Source organism: Hemiscyllium ocellatum, chromosome 2, assembly GCF_020745735.1.
Source record: "Hemiscyllium ocellatum isolate sHemOce1 chromosome 2, sHemOce1.pat.X.cur, whole genome shotgun sequence".
In the NCBI taxonomy this organism is placed as follows: domain Eukaryota; kingdom Metazoa; phylum Chordata; class Chondrichthyes; order Orectolobiformes; family Hemiscylliidae; genus Hemiscyllium; species Hemiscyllium ocellatum.
Window position 1 is genome coordinate 74,138,953 of NC_083402.1, and position 26,399 is coordinate 74,165,351.

General features: G+C 40.3%; 1 protein-coding gene across 6 annotated transcripts in view; it reads left to right on the plus strand.

Moving 5' to 3' along the window:
- The window catches only part of sncaip (synuclein, alpha interacting protein), a 107,781-nt gene that overhangs the window by 28,678 nt on the left and 52,704 nt on the right, over positions 1–26,399 (plus strand). For 4 of the 6 annotated variants that reach the window (XM_060844721.1, XM_060844760.1, XM_060844741.1 and 1 more), the window contains 3 exons: positions 11,975–12,079; positions 18,688–18,729; positions 20,479–20,551. In XM_060844721.1, coding sequence (XP_060700704.1) covers positions 12,023–12,079; positions 18,688–18,729; positions 20,479–20,551 — 172 coding nt within the window. In that variant the 5' untranslated portion in view covers positions 11,975–12,022. The remainder of the gene's footprint in view (positions 1–11,974; positions 12,080–18,687; positions 18,730–20,478; positions 20,552–26,399) is intronic. The other 2 variants (XM_060844752.1, XM_060844769.1) reach the window with 2 other exon arrangements.

Sequence of the window (26,399 nt, forward strand, 5' to 3'; positions counted from 1 at the left end):
TATTTGACCAGAAGATATGGTTGGCACTGTCTTGTCTTTTTTAAGTGGCTCTACCAAAAGTTTGTGGCCCGTTACTATGACAAGCTCATGTCTAGAAAGGTATTGATGGAACCTTCTCACACCAAAGATGATTGCCAAGCCTTCTTTGTCTATCTGGCCTATTTGCATTTGACATCAGCCAAAGTCTCAGAAGCATACATTATTGGGTGTTCCTCTGTTGGGACACTGGCGAGGCAACACTACTCTAAATCCGGAAGGGGAGATATCGCATGTCAGCACTGCCTCTTGTTTCAGATCATAGTGGGCCAACATCTTAGAGGACAGCTGCTTTTTCACTTCCCTAAAGGCTACTATTTGCTTATGCGACCACATCCAAGGCTGGCCCTTTGTCAGTGGCAGATATAAAAGGTGCTAGGACTGAGGCCAAATGGTGTAATATTTTACCAACCCAAGAAAAGACCTCAGCTATGGTAAAGATGTGGGAGCTGGGGCACCTTTGATCACCCTCACTTTATGTTCAAATGGATATAACCAGGTTTTGTCTACTCTGTAACCCAAGTAGGTAACTTGGGGTGCCTAGAACACATTTTTCCTCTAACACATATGCCTATCTGGGCGAAACTTTTAAACACTATGTCCAAGTTCTCCAATTGCTCTTTATTGGTCTTCCCAGTTATTAACACATCATCCAGATAAATGGCAATCTCAGGTAGCCGTTGGAAAATTTTTTCCATCATCTGTTGGAACAGGCCCGTTTTCCTCCAAGTCGGTCATCAACCCTCTGGCCCCCAGCCAGCTTGCGTACTGGCTGCCCCTCTCCTGACCAGCTTTCCTATGGGCAGGCTATCAGCTGCCTGGCCCCCGACCATCTGTCTTACTAACAGACCCTCCCCATCTCCACCACAGCCTGCTTTCTCCCAGGCCACTCGTCGACTCTCCAGTTCCTGGCTTCTCCAAGACTAACAAGCCCACTCTGACCCGCAACCAAATACAATCAATTACTAAACCCACACACTATAACAAAATTCTCACAATAGAGTTCCAGCACCCAGGCAGAGTCCACTCCAACAGGCAGCAAATGCTCACCTTCCAGCATCCGCATAACTGTCCAGTCTTTACAGAGACCTGATCCACCTACAGAGGGCCTGGCCTATCTTCAGAGGAAGAGTTCATCTGGAAAGGTGCAATTGACTCATAGGGACTCAGTCCAAATACCAAAAAGTGAAAACACATGCAAAAAGGAAAGTGTAGACAAAAAAAAACTGGAGTGCAATGGCTAAGCCCTGCCACAAAATCAGTACATTCCTTTTCTCAAAATAAAACAAAAGTAAAACACAGGCTGTAACCAGCCAGTCAAACAACAGTTCCCCAATAAGAACTGAAATACACCTGTAGCACATTGACTGTGAAGATCAGGCAGTTCAGAAATCTGTCCTCAAAAAGAAATACCAGTAACAAACTGGATGTGTAGATTAGCCAGTTCAGGAGTCAGGTTCCCCCCCCCAAAAAAACACAAACAACTGCAGTATACGCTGGCTGTGTGGCCATCCAGCTTGGAGTTAGTCACCTGAACTGAGGAGACTCTCCTCGTTAGTTTTAAAAATTTTAATTAACCGGTATAAATTACAAACAGTTAACAGTGAACAGTAATTTACAAGTAACAGCAATTTACAGAGGAAAGCGTCAGCAAAGCCAGACCCCCAAACCCCACTGTACAACCAGTTCACCTCAAATCCCACCTTCTATCAAGAAAGAAACAGTAGACGCAATCACATACAAACAGTCTGATAAACTGAACAATAAAACAGTGCACATATCTCAGACACCCCCGACAACCCAGCAAACCACCTGTCTCTCCCACCTTCTGGCCACTCAAAGACAGCTTACCCCTATGCCCCTTCTGGCTCTCGGTCTGCCCTGATACATCTTCCAGCCACCTCTAGAACAGCTAGTCCTTTTTCCCCACAGGACTCCCCGGACTACGGCGATCAGGACAACCTACCCACCTTCTGGCTTCCCTAACCGCCCTTCACCTTCTGGCCACTTAGAGGACAGCTCGCCCCAGTACCTTCCCGGGGTTACAGCACTGAGGATGGACTACCCACCTTCCGGCTCTCATTACGCCCCTATATACCATCTGGCTCTCGACCACCCCGACACTGCCCTGACTCAATTTCCTGCCATCTCTAGAACAGCCCATCCCCTGGGACAACAGCATGCAGGGCAGCCCACAAGCCTTCCGGATCTCAGCCTGCCACTACACACCTTCTGGCTCTCAGCTGCTTTGATACATCTTCCGGCCACCTCTAGGACAGTCCATCCAGATTACCATTCTTGGGATGACAGCGCTCAGAACGACCTACCCACCTTCCAGCTCTCAGGGCGACCAGCATCAGGGTGGCCTACCCCCCTCTGGCTTTCAGGCAGCCTACCCACCTTCAGGTTCACAGGATGGCCTATCTACCCTCTGGCTCTCAGGGTAACAGCTTTCGAGAAGATTTTTGAGCCTCCCAGCTCACAGTAAGGCCTGCCAGACCCTGGGACACATGAGATAGTGCAGGTGATAAAACCAACAAGCAACAAGACAGAGTCAGAGTCAATTACCAACAAACAGAATCCCTCTGGTACAGAGTCCATTATCATGAACAGCTCTGTTCAGAATGCAGAGTCCATTCCCAGGAACAGAGTCCACTCCCAGTATACAAAGTGTATGGTCAGAAATAGAGTCCACTCCAGTATGCCAAAAACAGAGCCCAAAACTAAAGGCAGCATCCACTGTAGAGGAAAGTCCAGTCCTGAAGGCAGCAAATGCACACCCCACAGCACACACACACAGGTGTTGAGTTTCCATGGAGCCCTGGTCTATCCACAGAGGACCAGGCCCACTCACAGGAATACAGTTCATTATAAAATGTGCAGTTAACTCACAGGGGATGGTCCACTCCAACAAGCAGCAAATATCACTTCCAGCACTCACACAGGTGTTCAGTCTTTACACAAGCCTAGTCCACCCACAGAGATGAAAATGTGTTGCTGGTTAAAGCACAGCAGGTCAGGCAGCATCCAAGGAACAGGAAATTCAACGTTTCGGGCCAGAGCCCAGGCCTACCTTCAGAGAAACAGTTTATTTGGAAAGGTGCATTTTCTCACGGTGGCTCAGTCCAAACACCAATAAAAAGTGAAAACATTTGCAAAAAAAAAAGACTGCAATGGCTAAGCCCTGCCACAAAAGCTGTATAGTGTTTTTTTCAAAATACAAAAAGAAAAGTAAAACACAGGCTGTAACCAGCCAGTCAAACAACAGTTCCCTAATGAGAACTGAAATACACCTGTAGCACATTGACTGTGAAGATCAGCTAGTTCAGAAATCAGTTCTCAAAAAAAAGGAATACCAGTAATGAACTGGATGTGTAGATCAGCTAGTTCAGGAGTCAGATTCCCCAAAAATAATTGCAATACGTGCTGGCTGTGTAGCCAGCCAGCTTGGCATCAGTCACCTGAACTGCAGAGATTCTCCTGGTTAGATTGGTCAGTCAAGGCTCCCTGATTGGCCCAGGTTAATAACACCAATCAAGGATCTCACAGTCAGTAAGATCCACGTGGTTCCAATCACTACAGCAAATTAATTCTTTTCTACCCATGTCTGCTAAAACAACTTCTAATGTGCTCATTTGTCCTCCTAATTGCCAGAAATACCAGAACCCTCATCTCACTTTGCCAGCTTTTCCCACTGAAGGAAAAGTGGGGTTAGTCTTAAAATCTGTTCAGAAAAGTTTGTGTTCAAAGCAGTCAGTTGCACAATGCTTAGCTGAAAAAATAAGTTAGTCCTCAAGCTTAATTGCAACAGTGCAGAAAGTGCAGTGGAGAGTTGAAATGGTAATGCAAAGAACTTGGGGTTGCACTTGTGAACAGCATGAAGGTATTCAATAAAGCAGTAAATGATCCATGTGATGCCCATGTTTAAGCATAGAGATTGGGCAAGAATGCATCAAAGATCTATCTGATTCCTTTTGTTATTTCAAGTTAATTTACACTGAACAAATGGAAGTAAAGTGACTTACAATTGCCAGTCTAGCAAAGAAAGGTAAGCCCTGACTAGCTTCTCTGAATTTGAGCATCTTGTTTCACGTCAGGAATGATGACATTGTACCAATACTTCTATCAGGCATTTGACAAAAGTCTCTCATGAAGGGCTGGTAGTTAAACTACGATGTGGTGAAAAACAGCAGAGAATTTCAAAGCTTTACATTTTAAGAGAAGAAACCTCTATACTTAAACCTGAATGATTGACCCCTTGTTCTGAAATTGTGTTCCTGTGTTTTGCATTCACTGGCCAGGGGAAATAACTTTCTTGTCGACCTTGTCAAACTCCTGCAGAATCTTGCATTCTTCAATGAGGTGATGTCTTTTTTTTAAACTAATATCTGGAGACGTCTGGCTCAATTTACGCAGACTGTCATCATAAAACAATGTACTTATCCAAGATGCCAATCTTGGCTCTGCCTCCAATACAAAGCAAAATGCTATCCGTTGCATTTAAGCAAAAATATAGAAATTTTAGCTTAGTCACGTGTACTTTCAGCAGTTTTCTGGAATCAGCAGGATGCCGAAACAAATTAAGCAAGTCTGTTAAAACTTCAAGTGATTACATTTTCATTGGGTAAGCTTGCATATTTTGGTTATTCATTTTTACAGTTATTTTTAACTTCTCTCTTTTCCCTTACCATTTCAGATTTATATGTTGCTGACAGAAAATTTAATGAGGATTAATCTATGCCACACTGTTATTGCTATTATTTATGCAAGTATAGAACAGAACATTACAGCGCAGTACAGGCCCTTCGGCCCTCAATATTGTGCTGACCTGTGAAACCAATCTGAAGCCCATCTAACCCAAACTCTTCCATTATTATTCATATGTATATCCAATGACCATTTAAGTGCCCTTAAAGTTAGAAGGCTGAGTAAAGAACATATGTCTGACATCTGTCTATATCTATCACCCCTCAATTTAAAGCTATGTCCCCTCATGCCAGCCATCACCATCCAAGGAAAAATGCCCTCACTGTCCACCCTATCTAATCCTCTGATCATCTTTATATGCTTCTATTAAGTCACCTCTCAACCTTCTATTTTCTAATAAAAACAGTCTTAAGTCCCTAAGCCTTTCCTTATAAGACCTTCTGTCCATATGATGCAACATCCTAGTAAATCTTCTCTGCAACCTTTCCAAAGCTTCCATGTCCTTCCTATAATGCGGCGACCAGAACTGTATGCAATACTCCAAGTGTGGCTGCATCAGAGCTTTGTACAGCTGCAACATGACCTCATGGCTCCAAAACTCAATCCCTCTACCAGTAAAAGCTAACACACTGTATGCCTTCTTAACAACCCTATCAACTTGGGTGGCACCTTACAGGGATCTATGCACATGGACACCAAGACCTTTCTGCTCATCTACACTACCAAAAATCTTGCCAATAGCCCAGTACTCTGTATTCCTGCTACTCCTTCCAAAGTGAATCACCTCGCACTTTTCCACATTAAACTCCATTTGCCACCTCTCAGGCCAACTCTGCATCTTATCTGTGTACCTCTGTAACCTGTAACATCCTTCTGCACTGTCCACAACTCCACCGACCTTAGTGTCATCCACAAATTTACTAACCATCCTTCTATGCCCTCATCCAAGTTATTTATAAAAATGACTAACAACAGTGGCCCCAGAAGAGATCCTTGTGGTAGTCCACTAGTAACTGAATTCCAGGATGAACATTTCCCATCAACCACCACCCTCTGTCTTCTTACAACTAGCCAATTTCTGATCCAGACCACTAAATCACCCTCAACTCTATGCCTTTGTATTTTCTGCAACAACCTACGATGGAGAACCTTATCAAACGCTTTACTGAAATCCAGATACACCACATCAACTACTTTACCCTAATCCACTGGTTTGGTCACCTTCTCAAAGAACTTAATAAGGTTTGTGAGCCATGACCTACCTTTCACAAAACCATGTTGATTATTCCTAATCAAATTAACCATTTCTAGATGATTATAAATCCTATCTCTTATAATCCTTTCCAACACTTTATCCACAACCGAGGTAAGGCTCATTGGTCTAAAATTACCAGGGTTGTTTCTACTCCCCTTCTTGAACAAGCGGACAACATCTGCTATCCTCCAGTCTTATGACAGTATTCCTGTAGATAATGATGACATCAAGATCAAAGTCAAAGACTGCAATCTCTTTCCTAGCTTCCCAGAGAATCCTAGGATAAATCCTATCTGGCCCAGGGGACTCATCTACTTTCACACTTTCCAGAATTGCTAATACCACCTCCTTATGAACCTCAATCTCATCTAGTCTAATAGCCAGATGGTCTAAGTTTTGCTGTGAATGGAACCTTGCAACCACATATGATCTGTCCTTGATTTCGCCTCCATTAGCATTTTCAGTGCAGGAGAATGAATGGTAATTAGTAGAAAGATACCTTAGTTCCTGCAAACTTAGCAGAAACCAGAAATGAAATTTGAGACTAACCTAATGTGTATGATTGAGCCAACTTTCCTTCCACCATCTTGATGTAGATACATGCTTTCACGATTGCTATCAGACTCTTGCGAATTCATATCCAACTCTCATGGAGCAGAAGCTGAATGAGTCATATATTATATCAGCTCATGTAAGCATGGATGATAAATGATTCTTTGCCAATATTCTGAAGATCAAAAGTTTCATTAAAAAAGCTAATATTAAATTGCCCTTCCAAATTATGTATTGTATACTCTTAATTTGATTAGTGATGCCATATATGATTCCTGGTTATATCCTTGTTAATATTTCAAAATTATAAATTAATTTAGAAGATTATAGACAAAACTATGCTGAGTAAACATGAAACCAGGTTATTTCAACCCAAGCTAACATAAACCTGCTATTTTTGTTGCAACTTGTCTCGTTGTTTGAATTAAACTAAATTTTTGAGAATACACACTCCACTGCAGTTTTTGTCAAAGCAATTCTGTTGCTGAACATATGAATCATGTTGTCTGTAAATGGCATAAACATTAATGAAACACAGGCCTGGATTTTGTAGTCAGTGACAAAGAAAATCCTTGTAATCTCTGGTGAGAATCTCCCTTTCACCATGGCTATTTAAATCTAGATGTCTTGGTGCACTGTAGAATTAGGTCAACAAATAGGTACGGGGGTGCCCAAAAACATTTGAATTTTCAAACACAATACTTGAATTAATTCACTTCTCTTACTGTTTTAGAAATGTGGATTTTTGTTTTATTATTATGGATAAATTGAAAATCCCGTAAATATGAAGTTAGCTTTTCAGGGCCAGTAAGGGCACTTAGCAGTAACTATAGAGTTGGTGTGCATTTTAAAAACTGATTTGCACCTAATTCAACAAGGTGTAATTTTTTTTCTGGGGTTTGACAGTGCTAGAGTGGGAATTATCAAATGATGATCGCTAGGATGTTTGCAGTCTGAAAAATATTTTCACCCTTCTCTTCGCCTCATTCATCAGTATTCCCGTTAGGTGGAGATGTGGAATTCAGCATCACAATATTTAGATCTCATTTCCATTTTTGTAATGAGCAAGGGAAAAGAGGAAGAGCCAGATTTTCAGATATGTTTTGCAGTTTAATTTCAAATTACCAAGCCCCTTTCTTAGATATATAACGAGAAGATATCTTACGAATAAGGAAAAAAGAGAGAACTTCCAATCTTGGAAATTTTGTGAACGTTATTTTGAAGAAGACTTACGTGAAAAAGTATTTGACAAATGACTTGTTCTGTGTTTGAGTGCAGCTCCTTTTGTAGATAATTGGTTATTTCTAAAATGATTGCTAAAAAAAATCTCAAGTTCATATTTAGTTCGTTGAAAATAAAAATTAGCATTAGCCCAAGAACATTTATGTTTTAATTTCATGGGCTGCAATATTTTGCTGTCTTTCTGCCTGCACACTGCCTCATTTGCGGTCGGTGTTTTGGTAAGCACAAAATGATCCCAGCTGGAGGAAATTCAGTGGAAATGTTTGACTACAATTAAGACAGCAGCAAGTTTAAAAAACATTAGTGAAACAGTGAAATGTTAAACACTGGTCTCTCCAAGTTAATCAGTCGCATACATTTCAAGCAGAATATTAAATACTTGAAAATAAATTACTGAGATTCTTTTAAATTCAGCTTTATTCAATATAGCATGAAATTAGCCATTAATATTTATATTAATATTAATTGTATGGCAACCAATTGCTGCCATCTTCCAAGAGTACCATTCAAATCTATTGGTCACTTCAGTTATGAGGATAGTTTGTAGAAGTTGGGTCTGTTCTCCTTAGGGTGAAGAAGGCTGATAGGGGGTTTGATAGAGGTTATTAAAATCATTTGCAGCCGAGATAGAGGAGTTAGGGAGGAGCTATTCCTGTTCATAAAAGGAACAAGAATGATAAGAGGATATAACTTAAAAGTGATATGAAAAAGAAGCAATGGTGATGAGTGAAAGAAACTTCTTGATCAGTGAGTAGTTAGGGTATTGAATGCTCTACATGGAAGTTTGGTTGAGGCAGGTGCTACACAAGAAGTTGTACACGAGGGTTTGGGAGTAACTTATTTGCTTGGATAGAGGATTGGGGAGCCAACAACACAGCAAGTTCCAATAAATGGGTCTTTTTCTGGATGGCAAGATGTAACTAGCGGGGTGCCACATGGTTCAGTCCTCATGCTCCAACTATTTACAATCTATATTAATGTAATGAGTTGAATGTAGGGATAGGAAGTACTATAGCTCAATTTTCAGATTGCACCAAACGAGTTGGAAGAGTAAGTTGCAGAAAAGTAGTAAAAAATTTAGAAATGGATATGGATAGGTTAGGTGAAATGGGCCAAATTTTGGCCAATTGGATTTAATGTAAATGAGTGTGAAGTTTTCTACTTTGGTTGGAAGAATAGAAAGGCAGCAAATTATCTAAACAGAGAGAAACTTTGCTTCAGGGCAGAAGGATCCGGGTGCCCTCATGCATGATGTGCAGGAAACTCCTATGCAGGTAAGCAGGTGATAAGGAAGGCAAATGGAATTTTGGCATTACATGCCAGATGTATGGAGTATAAAAGTAGGAAAATTTTGGGCAATTGCATAAGGCATTAGAGAGACCATGTCTATAGTATTGTGTATAGTTTTGTTTCAGGAGGGATGTCATTTATCGGAGGCAATTCAGAGGGGATATTATACTAGGTTGATTCCAGAAATGAGAGATTTGTCTTATGAAGAGAACTTAATCAGTTTATTTAGGACTCTACTCTCTGGAGGTCGAGTCATAGAGTCATAGCGATGTACAGCACGGAAACAGACCCTTCAGTCCAACTCGTCCATGCCGACCAGATATCCCAACCCAATCTAGTCCCACCTGTCAGCACCCGGCCCACGTCCCTCCAAACACTTCCTATTCATATACCCATCCAGATGCCTTTTAAATGTTGCAATTGGCAGCTCATTCCGTACACGTACCATAGACGAATGTGAGGAGATCTAATTGAGATGCTAAAGGGGATTGAAAAATCGATGGAGCAAGGATATTTCCTCTTGCGGAGCAATCTAGAGTGAGAGACCATAGCTTCAGGATCAGGATAATGTATTGAAACACAGATTTTGAATCAAAAACATTGAAGGATGGTGAGTAGCTTGGAGCGGGAATTGGAGGTGTTGACATCTCCATGTGCCTGTATCTACTGCCCTTGTCCTAGATTGAAGTGATCATGGGTTTGGTAAGGGGTGGTTCAAGACATTTGGTGGAATTTTTGCTGAGCATCTTGCAACTGGTGCATACTGTTGCTACTGAGTGTCACTGCTGGAGGGAGTGGATGTTTGTGAGTGTGGTCCCAATCACATTTGTTATTTTGGTCTGGATAGTGTCAAGGTTTTTGAATGTTGGTGGAGCTTCATCCAGGCAAGAATGGGGTGTATTCCATCACATTCCTTTTTATTGCCTTGCAGATGATGGACAGGCTTTGGGGAGTCAGGAGGTGAGTTTTTCACTGCAGGATTCCTAGCCTCGAACCAGCTCAAGTAGCCACTGTATTTATATAGCTAGTTCAGTTCAGTTTCTGATCAATAGTGCAGGAAATCAATAGTGGGGAAATTCAATTGAAGGTCAAGGGGCTTTAGTATTTGAGTCATAGTGAATGGCCCTGAACATCCCCACTTCTGACCTTATGAAGAAGGGAAGGTCATTGATGAATTAGCTGCAGATGGGCTTTGGACATGATAATCTTTATTGAATAGTGGAAGAAGCTTGAAGGTCTGACTGGCTTCCTGCAGTTTTCTGTGCTGCATTATAATGCTTTGTGTTAGAATGGCAAAGTGCTGTGTCAAAGTGGAATATTTTATAAATTAACATATCATTGATTTAGGTGTTATTATTCACATTATGATTACAAGATTTTAAGTAAGAGTTTGTTTTCTAAAGGAGAAACATTGTTTCTAAGTATAAGTTGGGTTTGCCTTCTTGAGTTAGTTTTATGGCGATTTTTTAAAAGTAACATTGCACATCTGTTGTGTATAAGAGCTATGTCATTAGAAGGGATGTGAAACCCTATCTGCTCGTCTATGAAGGATCCAGTTGCACTGTTTTGGAGAATAGAAAAGTTGTTTATGCCTTGGCTGATCATTATCTAGGGTGTAGGTTTGCTCGCTGAGCTGTAGGTTTGATACCCAGACGTTTCATTACCTGGCTCGGTAACATCATCAGTGGTGACCTCCAAGTGAAGCGAAGCTGTTGTCTCCTGCTTTCTATTTATATCTTTCTCCTGGATGGGGTTCCTGGGATTTGTGGTGATGTCATTTCCTGTTCATTTTCTGAGGGGTTGATAGATGGCATCTAGATCTGTGTGTTTGTTTATGGCGTTGTGGTTGGAGTGCCAGGCCTCTAGGAATTCTCTGGCATGTCTTTACTTAGCCTGTCCCAGGACAGATGTGTTGTCCCAGTCGAAATGATGGTTTTTTTTTCATCCGTGTGTAGGGCTATGAGGGAGAGAAGGTCGTGTCTTTTTGTGGCTAGCTGGTGTTCGTGTATCCTGATGGCTAACTTTCTTCCTGTTTGTCCTACATAGTGTTTGTGGCAGTCCTTGCATGGAATTTTGTAGATGACATTGGTTTTGTCCATGGGTTGTACTGGGTCTTTTAAGTTTGTTAGTTTATGTTTGAGAGTGTTGGTGGGACATCACATCTAAGGTCAGGCAGCATCCAAGGAACAGGAAATTCGATGTTTCGGGCCAGAGCCCTTCATCAGGAAATCCTGATGAAGGGCTCTGGCCCGAAACGTCAAATTTTCTGTTCCTTGGATGCTGCCTGACTTGCTGTGCTTTAACCAGCAACACATTTTCAGCTCTGATCTCCAGCATCTGCAGACCTCACTTTTTACTACGGGACAACACATCTATCCTTGGACAGGATAAGCAAAGACATGCCAGAGAATTCCTAGAGGCCTGGCACTCCAACCACAACGCCTTAAACAAACACATAGATCTAGATGCCATCTTTCAACCCCACAGAAAATGAACAGGAAATGACATCACCACAAACCCCAGGAACCCCATCCAGCAGAAAGATATAAATAGAAAGCAGGAGACAACAGCTTCGCTTCACTTGAAGGTCGCCACTGATGATGTTACCTAGCCAGGTAATGAAACGTCTGGATATCAAACCTACAGCTCAGCGATCATACCTACACCCTAAACCTCAACCTGAGCAACAAACCTTCACAAACCTTGATCATTATCTCTTAAATTATTTTGAAATGCTTCTTTCTAAAAGAAGCTTTTGGATAGTCTCCTATTTCTTGCTTGTAAGTTTGTTCAAGTATAATTGTATTTTTACGTGGCTTGAAATCTTTGAAAGTGAAAAGATTACTCGTGTATCTGTAATTATGTTTCATGATGTATTTTTTGTATTTCTAGGAATATTGTACTTGGCAAGCAATTGCCCAAAATGTGCTTGGATGAACAATGGATACTCCTGAGTATTTGGATTTGGATGCAATAGATTTTAGTGATGATGTTCCTGTAAGTAATTTTATTAGTATTCTTTGTACAGTTTACGTAATTTCGATAAAATAAAGCATTGTCAGACATGGGGGATATTTTGTGTTGAACTTATTGAAATACTAGCAAGCCCAGAATAAAAAAATTAGCACGGGAGCAATAATTGGAATGGCAAGCAACAGGAAAGTCAAGGTTATTCTACCAGACAGAACAACTCATGGAGGCAGAGACTGGAAATTACTGCCCAAAGTGCATTCACTGTCACCTGCTATGGTGGTGGAAATTGAAATAATGTTACATGAAAGAAAATTGGTGAAGAATACAGCTGGAGCAGGTGAAATGTCTCAAACTATGAGGGTGAAGGCCACAGGATCAGTGTGGCCCTTTCCAGGCAAGGAAGGACACAGACCAACAGGGACTCCAATCTCTGGTAACCTTAATCCACTGGCTCCCTATAGGCTCTACAATTCCCTGCCTCAAAGATATTGCTGGCGGCTCATTCATATCACATTTGTTCGGAGAGGTCAGGGAAATAATAGAGATGTTTGTCCATAAAGAGCAACACAACCAGAAAAACCCATGCCCGAGGACATACCTTGTTCACCTTGCTTCCATATACTGCAGGAGGCTGTCAGTGTAGGTATGGATCCGTGGTACATTCAGTATGGGCATGAAGTTAGGTATCAAGGTGGAATGGTTTGCATTTGGAGTTACACAGACATTCAAACAAACAGATACATTGTAAAACTATGAACATTTATGCAAACATGAGACTTTACATACAATGCAAAGCCACCCAAGTGTCTACAAAAGGATTTATTTTTTTTCCCTGCTGTGTCTCATTGTTGTCCCAGGTTCCATTGCTGGGTGCTTATCAGTGGAGGCTTTTGGCCTGGAAGGTTTGGTCTGGTCCTTAGGATATTTTTCTTTCGACTGCTCAGGCACAGTGATCGGCTTGAACTCCCAGTGGATGGAGGGGACCAGGCAAGATGGAGATGTAGGGTCTGGCCATTTCTAGACAGTTCTAAGAGGAGACATCGGAGGGGTTTTTGTGTGATTCTTCCTCTGGCTGGCAACTTCCTGACATTTCCTTGTGAAAAAGTGGTACATGGGAGTGAATGCCAGATTCCCTGTCTCCCTGCTATCATAGAAGCAGTCAGGTCCATATAATTGTAGCTGCACTGCTGCAGTCTCTGGGCTAGGAGGCCTATTGCCTCTCACATTGCTCCTGTACCTACCTGTTCATGTGGATAAAGTTTCTGATTGCTGACACTACAGGTTTCTCTCCTGCCTGGGTCTGAGTAGGTACCTGCTCTCTGTCAGGCGTCCGATTGCCTGTTGCCTGGGCCGTTTCTTTCTCATCCAGTTGTAGAGCTGTCACAATGACTTGTGCTCCCAAACTTTTAAATTAGGCATTCCCACCAAGCAGGTCCCAGTCCCCTCCTTTGCAGGGCAGGGCTGTCTCCTTATAGTGGGTGAGGGACCAGATATTGAGCACCCCTGCATGTATTCTGGCTCTTTCTACCCTGTTAACATCTCTATTATCACCCTGTTTTCTCCTGTAAAGGGGAGTTGAAAGTGGGTAGCATGGCTATTGATGTTGGCTTTATGGTCGAAAGGTGAACATATGTCCTGAGCAAGTGAATAGGAAGTGCAGAGGCCCTCAGGGTTATTGGTATGTGAAGTTTGGTGCAAGTGACGATGCTGCATAGATTGATGGGAGTGGTAGAGCATGAGCTTTGGTGGGAGGTGTGTCCAGTAGCAGAGAGAGAATGTGAGGTAGCAAAGAGAGAAGAGTATGACACTTACTCCTTAGATTGGAAGTGGTCACTGATTTGCTCTGACCGTTACATGAAATCGGACTATTATGTTAATAGCTACTTCAAGCTTTTGCAAAAATGTAGCCATCCTTTTGCTGCTGGTCTTGTCTTGCCTTGCCTTGTTATTTTCAGAACATTGTGCCTGCATGTGTTTGGGTATAATTAACATGTTGCGCAGCCAATATCACTAACCTCACACCAAACAAAGTCTTTAACATTTTCCATCTCTATCATAACCTCTGGCTCTCTGTCAACGTCCAATCCCTGTTATTATTTGCTGTCCCTATCAGGCGGGAACCATGTCCTGTGGCTAATTTCAGTAGGTGACTGGAAAAAAAATACCATGAGGTGTTCGATCCAGAAGTTCTGTCTCCTGCTCCCTTCACAGTCTCATTTAAATATAAGGTCCTCGATTCCACATCAGCAACCTTTAACAACAGCAAGAGAGCTGAAAGCAGAATACAGGAGTGAGATGCAAATCTTACCTAAATTGTGTTGTGATGTGAAGATGCATTGAAATGATGAGTAATCTTAAGTATGTACTATATCAGGACAGTTAGAACTTTCCATGTCTGCTTGTCGACAGGTTCTCTTATTTTGATATCGGATCGACCTGCGTGTTCATTTTGAATTATGGTTAAGTAATGTTTACATGTTTTACATAAAAGCGTATCTGATAATGGGTGGAAATGAGCATTACACCCTTGCAGCTGACGATTTTGATTAAACAATGGAACCATACAATGTTTACAGCACTGAAGGTGGACATTCAGCCCATCATGTTTCTGCCAAGTCTGTACAAGTCCAATTCAACTGTGCCCATTCCTTTGTCTTTTCTCTTTTGCCCCGCAATTTGCTTTCTCAATTATCCAACTCTATTTTGAAAATAATGTTTGAATCTGTCTCCTTCACCTTCCCTGGTTGTTAATTCTGGATCATGTCCACTCACTGCAGAAAATGATTTTCCTCCTCTTGCCATTGCTTATTTTGCTAACCACCAAGTCTGTGGCTTTCAACTTGTCTACCAATGGCAATAGTTTCACCCTATCTGCTCCTTCCCAGATCCGTCATGACTTTGAACATGTGTAACAATATTTCCTCTTAATTTCCTATTCTGTAAGGAGAACAACCTCAGCTTCTCCAATCTATTCATGTAGCGATTCAATCATTCTCATGAACCTTTTCTGCAAGCTCTCTAAGACATTTACATCCTTTCTAAAATGTGATGCCCAGGGAAACTCAAATTGTGGTTAAAATAGTGTTTTGAGTTTATCACGAGGCTTGTGCTTTACCTTAATTGTAAAGCCCAAAATGCTGCATACTTCATTAACTGTCCTATCACCTTTCAATGATTTATGCATGTATACCTCCAGTTCCTTTGTTTTTATATTCCCTTTAAATTTTATCCTTTATTTTATCATGCAGAATTACTTGCTTTCTATACATCAATCTTGACTTTAATTTATTACCTTTACTTGTCTAAAATGTGCTCAAAAGGCTTCCTTCACATCAGCATTTGATACTTATCTCTCGTGGCTGTTGAGCTTAATGTTCCATTGTTTGGCTCTGAACTACTCTTAAAAAAATTAAATGGTAGCTAACTTCTGAATTCTACACTATCCTAGTTTTTAAAAGAGTTGCATGAGCCTTGAACAAAATGTTTACCCTAATTAAATCAGTATTCTCTGACATATTCAATCTTTGAATGTTCAGCTGCTCCATTTTTTTGTAAACTACCAATTTAATACTTATTTATTTTTTACATGGACTTTGCAAATCCCATTCCTTCCATTTATTGCTTCTAAAATAACTGCACGGAGGTTGGTATCCTGGCACCAGGTCATCCTTTATTTACATGATGTAGAGGAGCCGGTGTTGGACTGGGGAGGACAAAGTCAAAAATCGCATGACACCGGTTTATAATCCAACAGGTTTATTTAAAACCACAAGCTTTTGAAGCCTCCCAAACCTTCCTTAGGCAGTTAGTGAGAGAGAATACATCGGACACAAAATTTGTAATAAAGGATCAAAGAGTCATACAACTTATGCAAATGTATTGTAAAAACCTAAAGGACTATTACGTTTTTAATCAGTTAGAATCGCAATGCAGGTTTCGATTGATTAATGTGTAAATCCATTCCCCAAGTTAACTTCAGTTTTATCAGCATAAAGGTGACACCCCAGGTCAGACAATGTATTTTAGGTGTGAGGCCATGTTTCAAGTCTGTTATGTATCTCATCCTGGAGCCAGGCTGGTTTTATTTCCAAAGTAGGAATTTATAAAATGCCACACTACTGCCTGTCTATAGATTGTGTGTTTTTGAACAAAAAGAATGTATCTGCCAGTTCAAACCTGCAATTTGACTCCATAGATATATAATGTGTGTGTGTCAGAGAGAAAAGAGAGAGAGTACATGTGTATGAGAGGGTCTGTGTGTGGGAGAGAGAGGGAGAGAATGTGGATATATGTATACGCACGTGCTCGTGAGAAAAGGAGAAAGTGTGTGTTCTGAAGAGGGAATGTCTGTGATCTTTTGCTATAAATTCCGTGTCCGATGTATTCTTTCTCACTAGCTGCCTAAGGAAGGAGCAGGGGCTCCAAAAGCTTACAGATTCAAATAAACCTGTTAGACTATATGCATGAACAATATAAATTTCTGAATCTTTGTCAGTGAAAGAGTGGATTGATTTTAAGTGGGATTAAAAACTGAACAATTAAGTAATATTTAAATTTTGAGTACTTATCACCAGTTTTGTGCATAATATAACTAATTGCATTTGTTGGTTCAAGAAGCTTCCACATTCCATTCCCTCAACCTCTCCAGATCTTGCAGACCTGGAGAGTGATCTGTGCTCATAGTGTCTTTTATCTGCTTCCTCAACACTCTTGGTATTCCCATCTTTAACTACCTGCTTTACAGTGAAATCTGTATAGATTTGGCAGTAAATTTGCCTATCCACTGAGGCTTGTCATTCTAATTTTTTTATCTCTACCAGTGCAAAATTATGATTTGGAGATGCTGGTGTTGGACTGGGGTGTACAAAGTTAAAAATCACACAACACCAGATTATAGTCCAACAGGTTTAATTGGAAGCACACTAGCTTTCGGAGCGATGCTTCATCACCTGATGAAGGAGCGTCGCTCTGAAAGCTAGTGTGCTTCCAATTAAACCTGTTGGACTATAACCTGGTGTTGTGTGATTTTTAACTTAGTGCAAAATTACTCCTCTCGATCCACAGCTCAACTCCTCACTGCCAAAGGAACACTTATGTAAGATTTCAGCATTCCAGGACCTACCGCTTCCATTGTCTGTCTGATATTTCATCTTGTTCAAAATGCAGTCATCTGTCAAATATTGCATTAAATCTGAACTGCTATTTGTTATTATTATAACTATGGAGTGTAGTTTAATGTTCTTGCTTTTATAAGTTTTTTTTTCTAATGAGAGAATTTTGGCCTCCACTGTAAATCCCCTAAATAGGCCTATTAAAAGTTACATTCTTTCTTGGTTTTGCTTGGATTAAATGTGCGATTATCTAGAGAATTCAAACTTTCGTCAAATTGATTCCTATTGTATGTGTTTCTTGAACCAACAAATGCAATTAGTTATATTATGCACAAAACTGGTGATAAGTACTCAAAATTTAAATATTACTTAATTGTTCAGTTTTTAATCCCACTTAAAATTAATCCACTCTTTCACTGACAAAGATCCATAAATTTATATTGTTCATAGTACGAGGCTGTTTCTTAAAGCAACATCAAGTACACTAAGCTGGTTAAACACAGAGAAATGAAAAGCTTAATTAAAAATGACAACCACGAGCTGATAGATAATTTGGATGTTTAGTGTGTGAGGATTATAGAGGGTTCTGTATTATCTCTACTTTAGTGTCACAATGCTTTATGGTAGCAGAAAAATTAATCAAAAGGTCAAATTTGCTACTTCCCATGTTTTGCAAACATAAGTTTGTTTAATTCAGCTTTTTTATGCTTCCAGTATTTATGGTGTGAAACAGAAGCCAACTTTCAAAAACATTCAGCTCCAGATTAGTACAATAAACATGGCAGTAGATCTGGAAAAAAAATGTAAAATGGACTTTTATTCAATGTATTTTACTAACTTTGTATGTGGACTGCAATTCAATGCCTTAAAATATACTATTTTTGTCAATAATTTATAGAAGTTGTGATCTGCAAATGAGTTCAACAAATGCATTTTTATATTTAGAGTTTAATTGTTGAAGCAAATAAAATATGCAGTCAGTAAAAATTCATGTATAGGTCTAATAGAGGTTCACTTAAGAACATTTAAACTAGAAACAGGAGTAGGCAATACTGCTCCTTGAACCTGCTGTGCTGTTGAATGCGATCGTCGTTAATCTCACCTTGGCCTCAACTCCACTTTCCTGCTGTTCTCCATAACCCTCCAACCTATTACTAATTAAAAAAATCTGTCTGTCTCCTCAACTTTAATCTGTGTCCTTCTGCACTGTGGGGGAGTGAATCACAAACTTTTGAGAGAAGTAGCAGAAGTAACGTTTATATAAAACTTGCTTGTGCTGTGCAATAACATAAATTATATCAAATGGTTCATTATCTTTCTTGGGTTGCAGATGAATTGTCTCATATGCCACAATCATGCCATAGGTATCAAGAGCCAACTCTTTCTGATTCAGGCTTTCTAATGCTTAAACGAGTTTAAAAATTACAAATCCAGATCAATGTTTGTATTTTGACAATTGATTGGCTTTTAGATTTTTTTTAGCCACTTAATGAATAGTGCTTCAAAATTTCTTCTTCCTAGCATCTAAGAATAGCTTTTACACCCAGAAGTCTCAAAAATCAGGTGAGAAGAATATTTGGCATGTGTTTTAAAGAACCAATATAGGTTATACTGATGTTATAAAGTAAATTGGTTAAAAAAATGGAAATAGAAGAAAATACATGGAATATAAAAATTAAGACTGTACATGGAAACAATTTACTATTACAATTTAGTCACTTAATTAAGTTTCTATATTGCATGCATTAAGAAGGGGAGTTACATTTTTAGTTTCATTTCAGATTTGCTTAGTGAGTGATACTGGGTGTTTGAAATTTGTTGCATCTTTATCAAGCATTTACTGGTTTGGAGGTAAATATTTCAGTGCATTAGGAATAAGCATGGGGAAAAAAGAATGTTGCCTAGCAATGAGGCATCCAGCATCATTAGAAAGTTAGAACTATCCAGAAAGTCAGGCAGTGTGTGCAGGTTCAAATAGCAAAAAAGTTCTGTTAGTTTATTAGTCTTCAAAATGTCAGATCCAGAGGAAAAGCCATAAATGACTTGAGAGAAGCATCCAGAAGCAGAAAACTGCTGGAAACTAAGGTTATAGAAAACTATGGGTTTTCTCTGAAAGTGTTTGGAAAGACAAACACTCCAGAAAACAATTGCAGTGAGGGAATGGGGAAGATGTTCCAAATCTGGGGATTAAGCATGAGGAACTGTTAGACAGCCACACTACGGTGCAGAATAATTTAATCCTCTTACCACCCTCTGGTAATTCATGGAGGCCATCATCTTTCTCTTAACCAATGCTTAATATTAATTAGTGCTTTATCAGTGAACTCTTACAACCTGGTTACCTACGAACTGAAGATGATCAATCTTCACATCTGTATATGTCAACTATCATGTGTGTTTTCAGCTCAAGGTGGCTATTTCCTGACCTTTGTAGAGTATACTTGAATAATGGCAAAGTACTGTGGATGTTGGAAATCTGAAACAAACACAGAATGCTGGGAAAACTCAACTGGTCTGTCACCATCTGTAGAGAGAGAAACCTTTACTACTTGAGTATTGTGCTCTCTGTATTTTTGGTTCCCTATCTGAGGATGGATGTTCTGGCTATCCAGGGAATGTAGAGAAGGCTTACCAGGTTGATTCGTGGGATGGTTTTGGGGGCGGGGGTGGGATACTAGATCTGTAAGGATTATATTCACTGGAGTTTGGGAGATTAGACAGGATGGGTACAGGAAAGATTCTCTCCATGACCGATGAATCCAGAACCAGAGGTAACAGACTAAAAATAAGGGGTATGTCTTTTAGATCAGAGATGAGGAGGGATACCTTCACCCAGAGAGTTGTAAGCCTGTGGAATTCTCTGCCATTAGAAACTGTTAAAGCCAAAATGTTGAAAACTTCCAAGAAAGATATAGATAAAATTATTAGGACTAAAGGGACCAAAGGACATGGGATAAAGTGGATACAGGACACTGGGTTGGGTGATGAGCTATGGTCATTTTGAATGGTGGAGCAGACTGTAAGGGTTGAATGCCTACTCCTGTTCCGTATTGTTGGAAAATTATATAAAAAATTGAATGATTTTCTTTGTTATTTTTATTTTCAATAATGTTGAAATATGACATACTATAGAAGGTTGACATCTTTGTATCTTGAAATGGAACTTGAAAAAGTAAATTTCCGGAATACTGCCATTGCATTTAATCGTTAACGTGCGATACCATTTATGTATTCTTGCAGCATGGTAAAGAAAGTTGGTTTGTGTAATTTGTGTTCCTCTATAATTTTTCTCCACATTTTGTTTCTTTCTAGTTTGGAAGCTCTTCAGCGAAAGCTGTTCCTGAAATATACAAGAGATGTGAAATGCAAAATGAATGCCGGATAGGTAATTCATATGCTTGTTTTATATATTTTTGGCTTTGCCTAGTTTGTGTTGTGCATTTATAACCTATTAGAATTAAAGTATTATTAGCTAAAATCTGGTAATTCCACATATTTTTACAAAAGAAAATAAATTGTTGTACTCCCAATTCTGATAAGGTGTTTATCTACTCTGCTGAATGATTGTGAAGAGATTAAGAATCATGCTAACTTGCTCATGCAAACCTGGAATAAGGAACAATCCCTACTTTGAGACAGTTTAGACCCAAGGCACACATAATCTGGGACCTAACTTAAATTAGTCTGGTGAATTTATAATTCCTCCCACAGCCAGAGTGGATCCTTTAGAAATGAGATGAGGAGGAATATCTTCAGTGAGAGGGTGGTGAATCTGTGGAATACATAGCCTCCACCACCTACTGTGGCAAAGTCGTTAAGTGTATTTAAGACAGATCAATAGTAAGGGGATCAAAGATTATGAGGAGAATTGGGTTGAGAACATATCAGTCATGATTGATTGATAGAGCAAACTCAATGAAGCAAATGGTCTAATTCTGCCCCTATATCTTGTGGTCTTTTGTGAATGGGTTTTAAATTTTGGGCTGCTTTTTTGCTGTTCGTTGAAAGGGACGAGTTAATCGGGTGGGATCAGCTGATCTTTTATGACTGTTGTGGACCATGAAAGAACACTTGTCTTGGTTCCACATTCAGGTAACTATATATGATTTTAAAAGTTTTTTTTTGTTGTTGTGGCAGCCTCTCACAGTTACTTTAAGGTTGTGGATATGTTTGGTTTCCTGAATGTTGGTTGTGAGCCTGCTGCTTGTTTCAGTGCTGAGCTCTGGACATGACCTTTAGCCTTGATGCCCAATATGTTGGGCATAATTTTGGCTGGGACTGTGCTTGTGTGTGCCTGCTTTACTTATTGGATATTTGTATGCCTTTTTTGCACTAAGGGTACTTCTCAGATCAATAAAATTTTAATATATATTGATAAGGAAGAAATGGTGGGCGGCACGGTGGCACAGTGGTTAGCACTGCTGCCTCACAGCGCCTGAAGACCCGGGTTCAATTCCCGACTCAGGCGACTGACTGTGTGGAGTTTGCACGTTCTCCCCGTGTCTGCGTGGGTTTCCTCCGGGTGCTCCGGTTTCCTCCCACAGTCCAAAGATGTGCGGGTCAGGTGAATTGGCCATGCTAAATTGCCTGTAGTGTTAGGTCAGGGGTAATGTAGGGGTATGGGTGGGTCGGTGTGGGTCGGTGTGGACTTGTTGGGCCGAAGGGCTTGTTTCCACACTGTAAGTCTAATCTAAAGAAAGATGTGTACCTGTATTTTCAAGAAGTGTATAAGTTGCGAGTTACCTCAAAAATCATTTTGCCATGATCAGTAGATCATCCCTATGTTAAGTCAATGCAAAGAGTCACTCAACTTCCTAGCACCTAATCCAAAGAAAATGCTCCATCCTTCTAATCACTGAGGTACATACTCTTCTTTCAAATCTGTCACTTCATAATGACACACTTTACCTTATTTTGCTCTTTCTTCATCACTGCAAACCATGTTCCCCCTTCCCCAGTTGGTGATGCCAGTTTGCCAATTTATATAAATTACAAGTAAGAGGTGATCTGGAATAAATAAGTTTTGGGGGATCTTGATGATACTACTATCCTTTCTGCTCAAGGCCTATGTTTAATTTTAAAATTGAAAGAATTGCAGATGCTGGAAATCAGAAAAAAACAGAGATTGCTGGAAAAGCTCAGCAGGTCTGGCAGCATCTGTGCAGAGAAATCAGACTTAACTTTTCGGTTTCAGTGACCTGAAACATTAAATCTGATTTCTCTCCACACATGCTGCCACACCTGAGCCTTGTCAGCAATTTGTGTTTTTGTTTATGTTTAACTCTAGCTCTAGCTTACAGAAGAATCACTTTTCCACCTTCTGTTGACCTGTTTAATACTTCATGAAACAATACTTGGATATCTTTAAACCTACTTGAAATTGGGTTTGAAGCTCTCCAGACCTGCAAAATGGTAATGACAGTAGATAGTTATTTATATTTAGGACAGGGTAACCCTGCCAAATTCACTTATCTAAAGGTAATTTATTGATGGATAGTTTTTACTCTCTTTGGATTTCCATGGTCACAAAAGTATTATGAACAGTGTTTCAGTGTCTGTTCAAGCACTGGCAGTGTTCTGTGATGTGGACCTCAGTATTTAAAACATAATTGAACCGACATCTCTGACAACAGATTCTAGTGTTTGTAGCTCCCAACAGACTTCACCATGCCTTTCTCTCAGTAGACTAGAAGTTCACAATCTGCTCTGTTAACAGTAGTCTTTCTCCTTCTCCAACTGAGAAATTTGCAAATTTAAAGGCAGTATCTTCCAATGCTAGTGATGTGAAGAGAAACTGACCCCACATTATCTTTCCCAACCTTCCTTTGATCAGGTAATGCAACAATGAAGGATTCATCTTAGAGAAGAAATCTGAAGGCTGAGGCAGACAGTGTCCATCCTCCCAATAACCTTCGCTTGGTTTGGGGTTGGGTACCAGAATTCCATTTTTAATGATTCTGTAATCTCTAAATAACCTGAATGTTTGGTTTCAAAAGCTCAGCAGGTCAGGCAGTATCTGTGGAGAGAAATCAGAATTAGCATTTCAGTCGAGTGACCTTTACTCAGAACCTGCCTGAAACATTAACTCTGATTTCTCTCCATAATGCTGCCAAACCTGCTGAGCTTTCCCAATAATTTCTATTTTGTCTTTGATTTACAGCATCCGCAGTTCTTTTGGTTTTTATTTGCTTGGATTTAATGTTGCTTTTATCTGATTGCAAATATTACTTGTGATTCAGGCCCCTGAGTGTTAAAAGTGTGAGTTTCTGCTTTCACTTGAAATTTCAATTTACTATGAGGTTATGAATACATCCATTAGCAGTGTTAAATTGAGAGAGATGAGCCCAGTCCACAATGATCTTTGTTAGCAAATACACATGTGTGGAATAAAAACATTGCTGGGAAAATGCAGACTAGCAGCAGCTCAGAACATGAGAAAAGAGTAGGTCATTTGGTCCTTTGAGTTTACTCTGTCATTCAGTGAAACATGGCTGATCTGACTGCGATTTCAGTTCAGTTTTCCTGTTCCATTATCCTTGACTTCCTTGTCTGTCAAAAATTTATCCATAGGACCTGACATTCTGTGCTACTTGTTCCTCCCCATCTCTTCTATCTGTGTAAGAACCATCACTTCCCCACCTCTCTTCTATGTGCAAAGGAAAGGAAGATTAGACTGTGTATGTAACTCTGTTTCTCTTTCCACAGATGCTGCCAGACCTATTGAGTTTGTCCATTATTTGTTTTTATTTTAGAAGCAGTGTTTTGCTTTTGTTTTAGTGCTAACCTGTGTGGACTGTGCTGTCAAAATACTCACTGTTTGCATGTGAGTTGGTTCAATATCTAGAATCATACAGTCATACCACAGAAGTAGGGAGGACATTCAGCTATTAGAGTCATAGAGATGTACAACATGGAATCAGGCCCTTCAGTCCAACCCGTCCATGCCGACCAGATATCCCAACCCAATCTAGTCCCACTTGCCAGCACCCGGCCCATATCCCTCCAAACCCTTCCTATTCATATACCCATCCAAATGCCTCTTAAATGTTGCAATTGTACCAACCTCCACCACATCCTCTGGCAGCTCATTCCATACACATCACACCCTCTGCATGAAAAAAGTTGCCCCTTAGGTCTCATTTATATCTTTCCCCTCTCACCCTAAACTTATGCTCTCTAGTTCTGGACTCCCCGACCCCAGGGAAAAAACTTCGTCTATTTATACAATCCATGCCCCTCATAATTTTATAAACTTCTATAAGGTCACCCCTCAGCCTCCGACGCTCCAGGGAAAACAGTCCCAGCCTGTTCAGCCTCTCCCTATAGCTCAGATCCTCCAACCCCTGGCAACATTCTTGGAAATCTTTTCTGAACCCTTTCAAGTTTCACAACATCTTTCCGATAGGAAGGAGACCGGAATTGCACGCAATATTTCAACAGTGGCCTAACCAATGTCCTGTACAGCCACAACATGACCTCCCAACTCCTGTACTCAATACTCTGACCAATAAAGGAAAGCATACCAAACACTGCCTTCACTATCCTATCTACCTGTGACTCCACTTTCAAGGAGCTATGAACCAGCACTCCAAGGTCTCTTTATTCAGTAACACTCCCTAGGACCTTACCATTAAGTGTATAAGTCCTGCTAAGATTTGCTTTCCCAAAATGCAGCACCTCGCATTTATCTGAATTAAACTCCATCTGCCACTTCTCAGCCCATTGGCCCATCTGGTCCAAATCCTGTTGTAATCTGAGGTAACCCTCTTCGCTGTCCAGTACATCTCCAATTTTGGTGTCATCTGCAAACTTACCAACTGTACCTCTTATGCTGGCATCCAAATCATTTATGTAAATGACAAAAAGTAGAGGGCCCAGCACCGATCCTTCAGGCCTCCAGTCTGAAAAACAACCCTCCACCACCACCCTCTGTCCTCCACCTTTGAGCCAGTTCTGTATCCAAATGGCTAGTTCTCCCTGTATTTCATGAGATCTAACCTTACTAATCAGTCTCCCATGGGGAACCTTGTTGAATGCCTTACTGAAGTCCAAATAGATCACATCTACTGCTCTGCCCTCATCAATCTTCTTTGTTACTTCTTCAAAAAATAAAATCAAGTTTGTGAGACATGATTTCCCATGCACAAAGCCATGTTGACTATTCTGAATCAGTCCTTGCCTTTCCAAATACATGTACATGATGTCCCTCAGGATTCCCTCCAACAATTTGCCCACCACCATGGTCAGGTTCACCGGTTTATAGTTCCCTGGCTTGTCTTTACTGCCCTTCTTAAACAGTGGCACCACGTTTGCCAACCTCCAGTCTTCCGGCACCTCACCTGTGACTATCGATGATACAAATATCTCAGCAAGAGGCCCAGCAATCACTTCTCTTGCTTCCCACAGAGTTCTCGGATACACCTGACCAGGTCCTGGGGATTTATCCACTTTTAACCGTTTCAAGACATCCAGCACTTCCTCCTCTGTAATCTGGCCTTTTTGCAAGATGTCACCATCTATTTCCCTACAGTCTATATCTTCCATATCCTTTTCCACTGTAAATACTGATGCAAAATATTCATTTAGTATCTTTCCCATTTTCTGTGGCTCCACACAAAGGCTGCCTTGCTGATCTTTGCTTGTCTCCCTAGTTCCCTTTTGTCCTTAATATATTTGTAAAAACCCTTTGGATTCTCCTTAATTCTATTTGCCAAAGCTATCTCATGTCCCTGTTTTGCCCTCCTGATTTTCCTCTTAAGTCTATTCCTACTTTCTTTATACTCTCCTAAGGATTCACTCAATCTATCCTGTCTATACCTGATATATGCTTCCTTTTTTTTAACCAAGAAATAAATATCTTATGAGCGTCATTGCTTCCCAGTGTTCTACAATTATTTTCTTTCCCTTTCAGTGTTACTACTGACCTTTCTTTCTTCATCTTCTTTAGAACCAGGATTACAGACTCAGTAATTCAATGTTTAATAAAAAGACTTTGCTTCCTGGTTCTTATGCTGGTGCTCCTAAATCTGTACAGTCGGTTATCATCTTAATGCCAATAGAATTAGTTTCACTCTATTTCCTGCATAATTTTGAATACCTTTCCTTCATATCTTTCTTTGCTCTAACAAAAACCATCTTCGCTTCCTAAGTGCGTCTAAATAACTAGAATTCTGTTATCCCTAATGCCATTTTAACATTCTACTTTGGTTCTTCACAAAAAATTCACTTGGTGT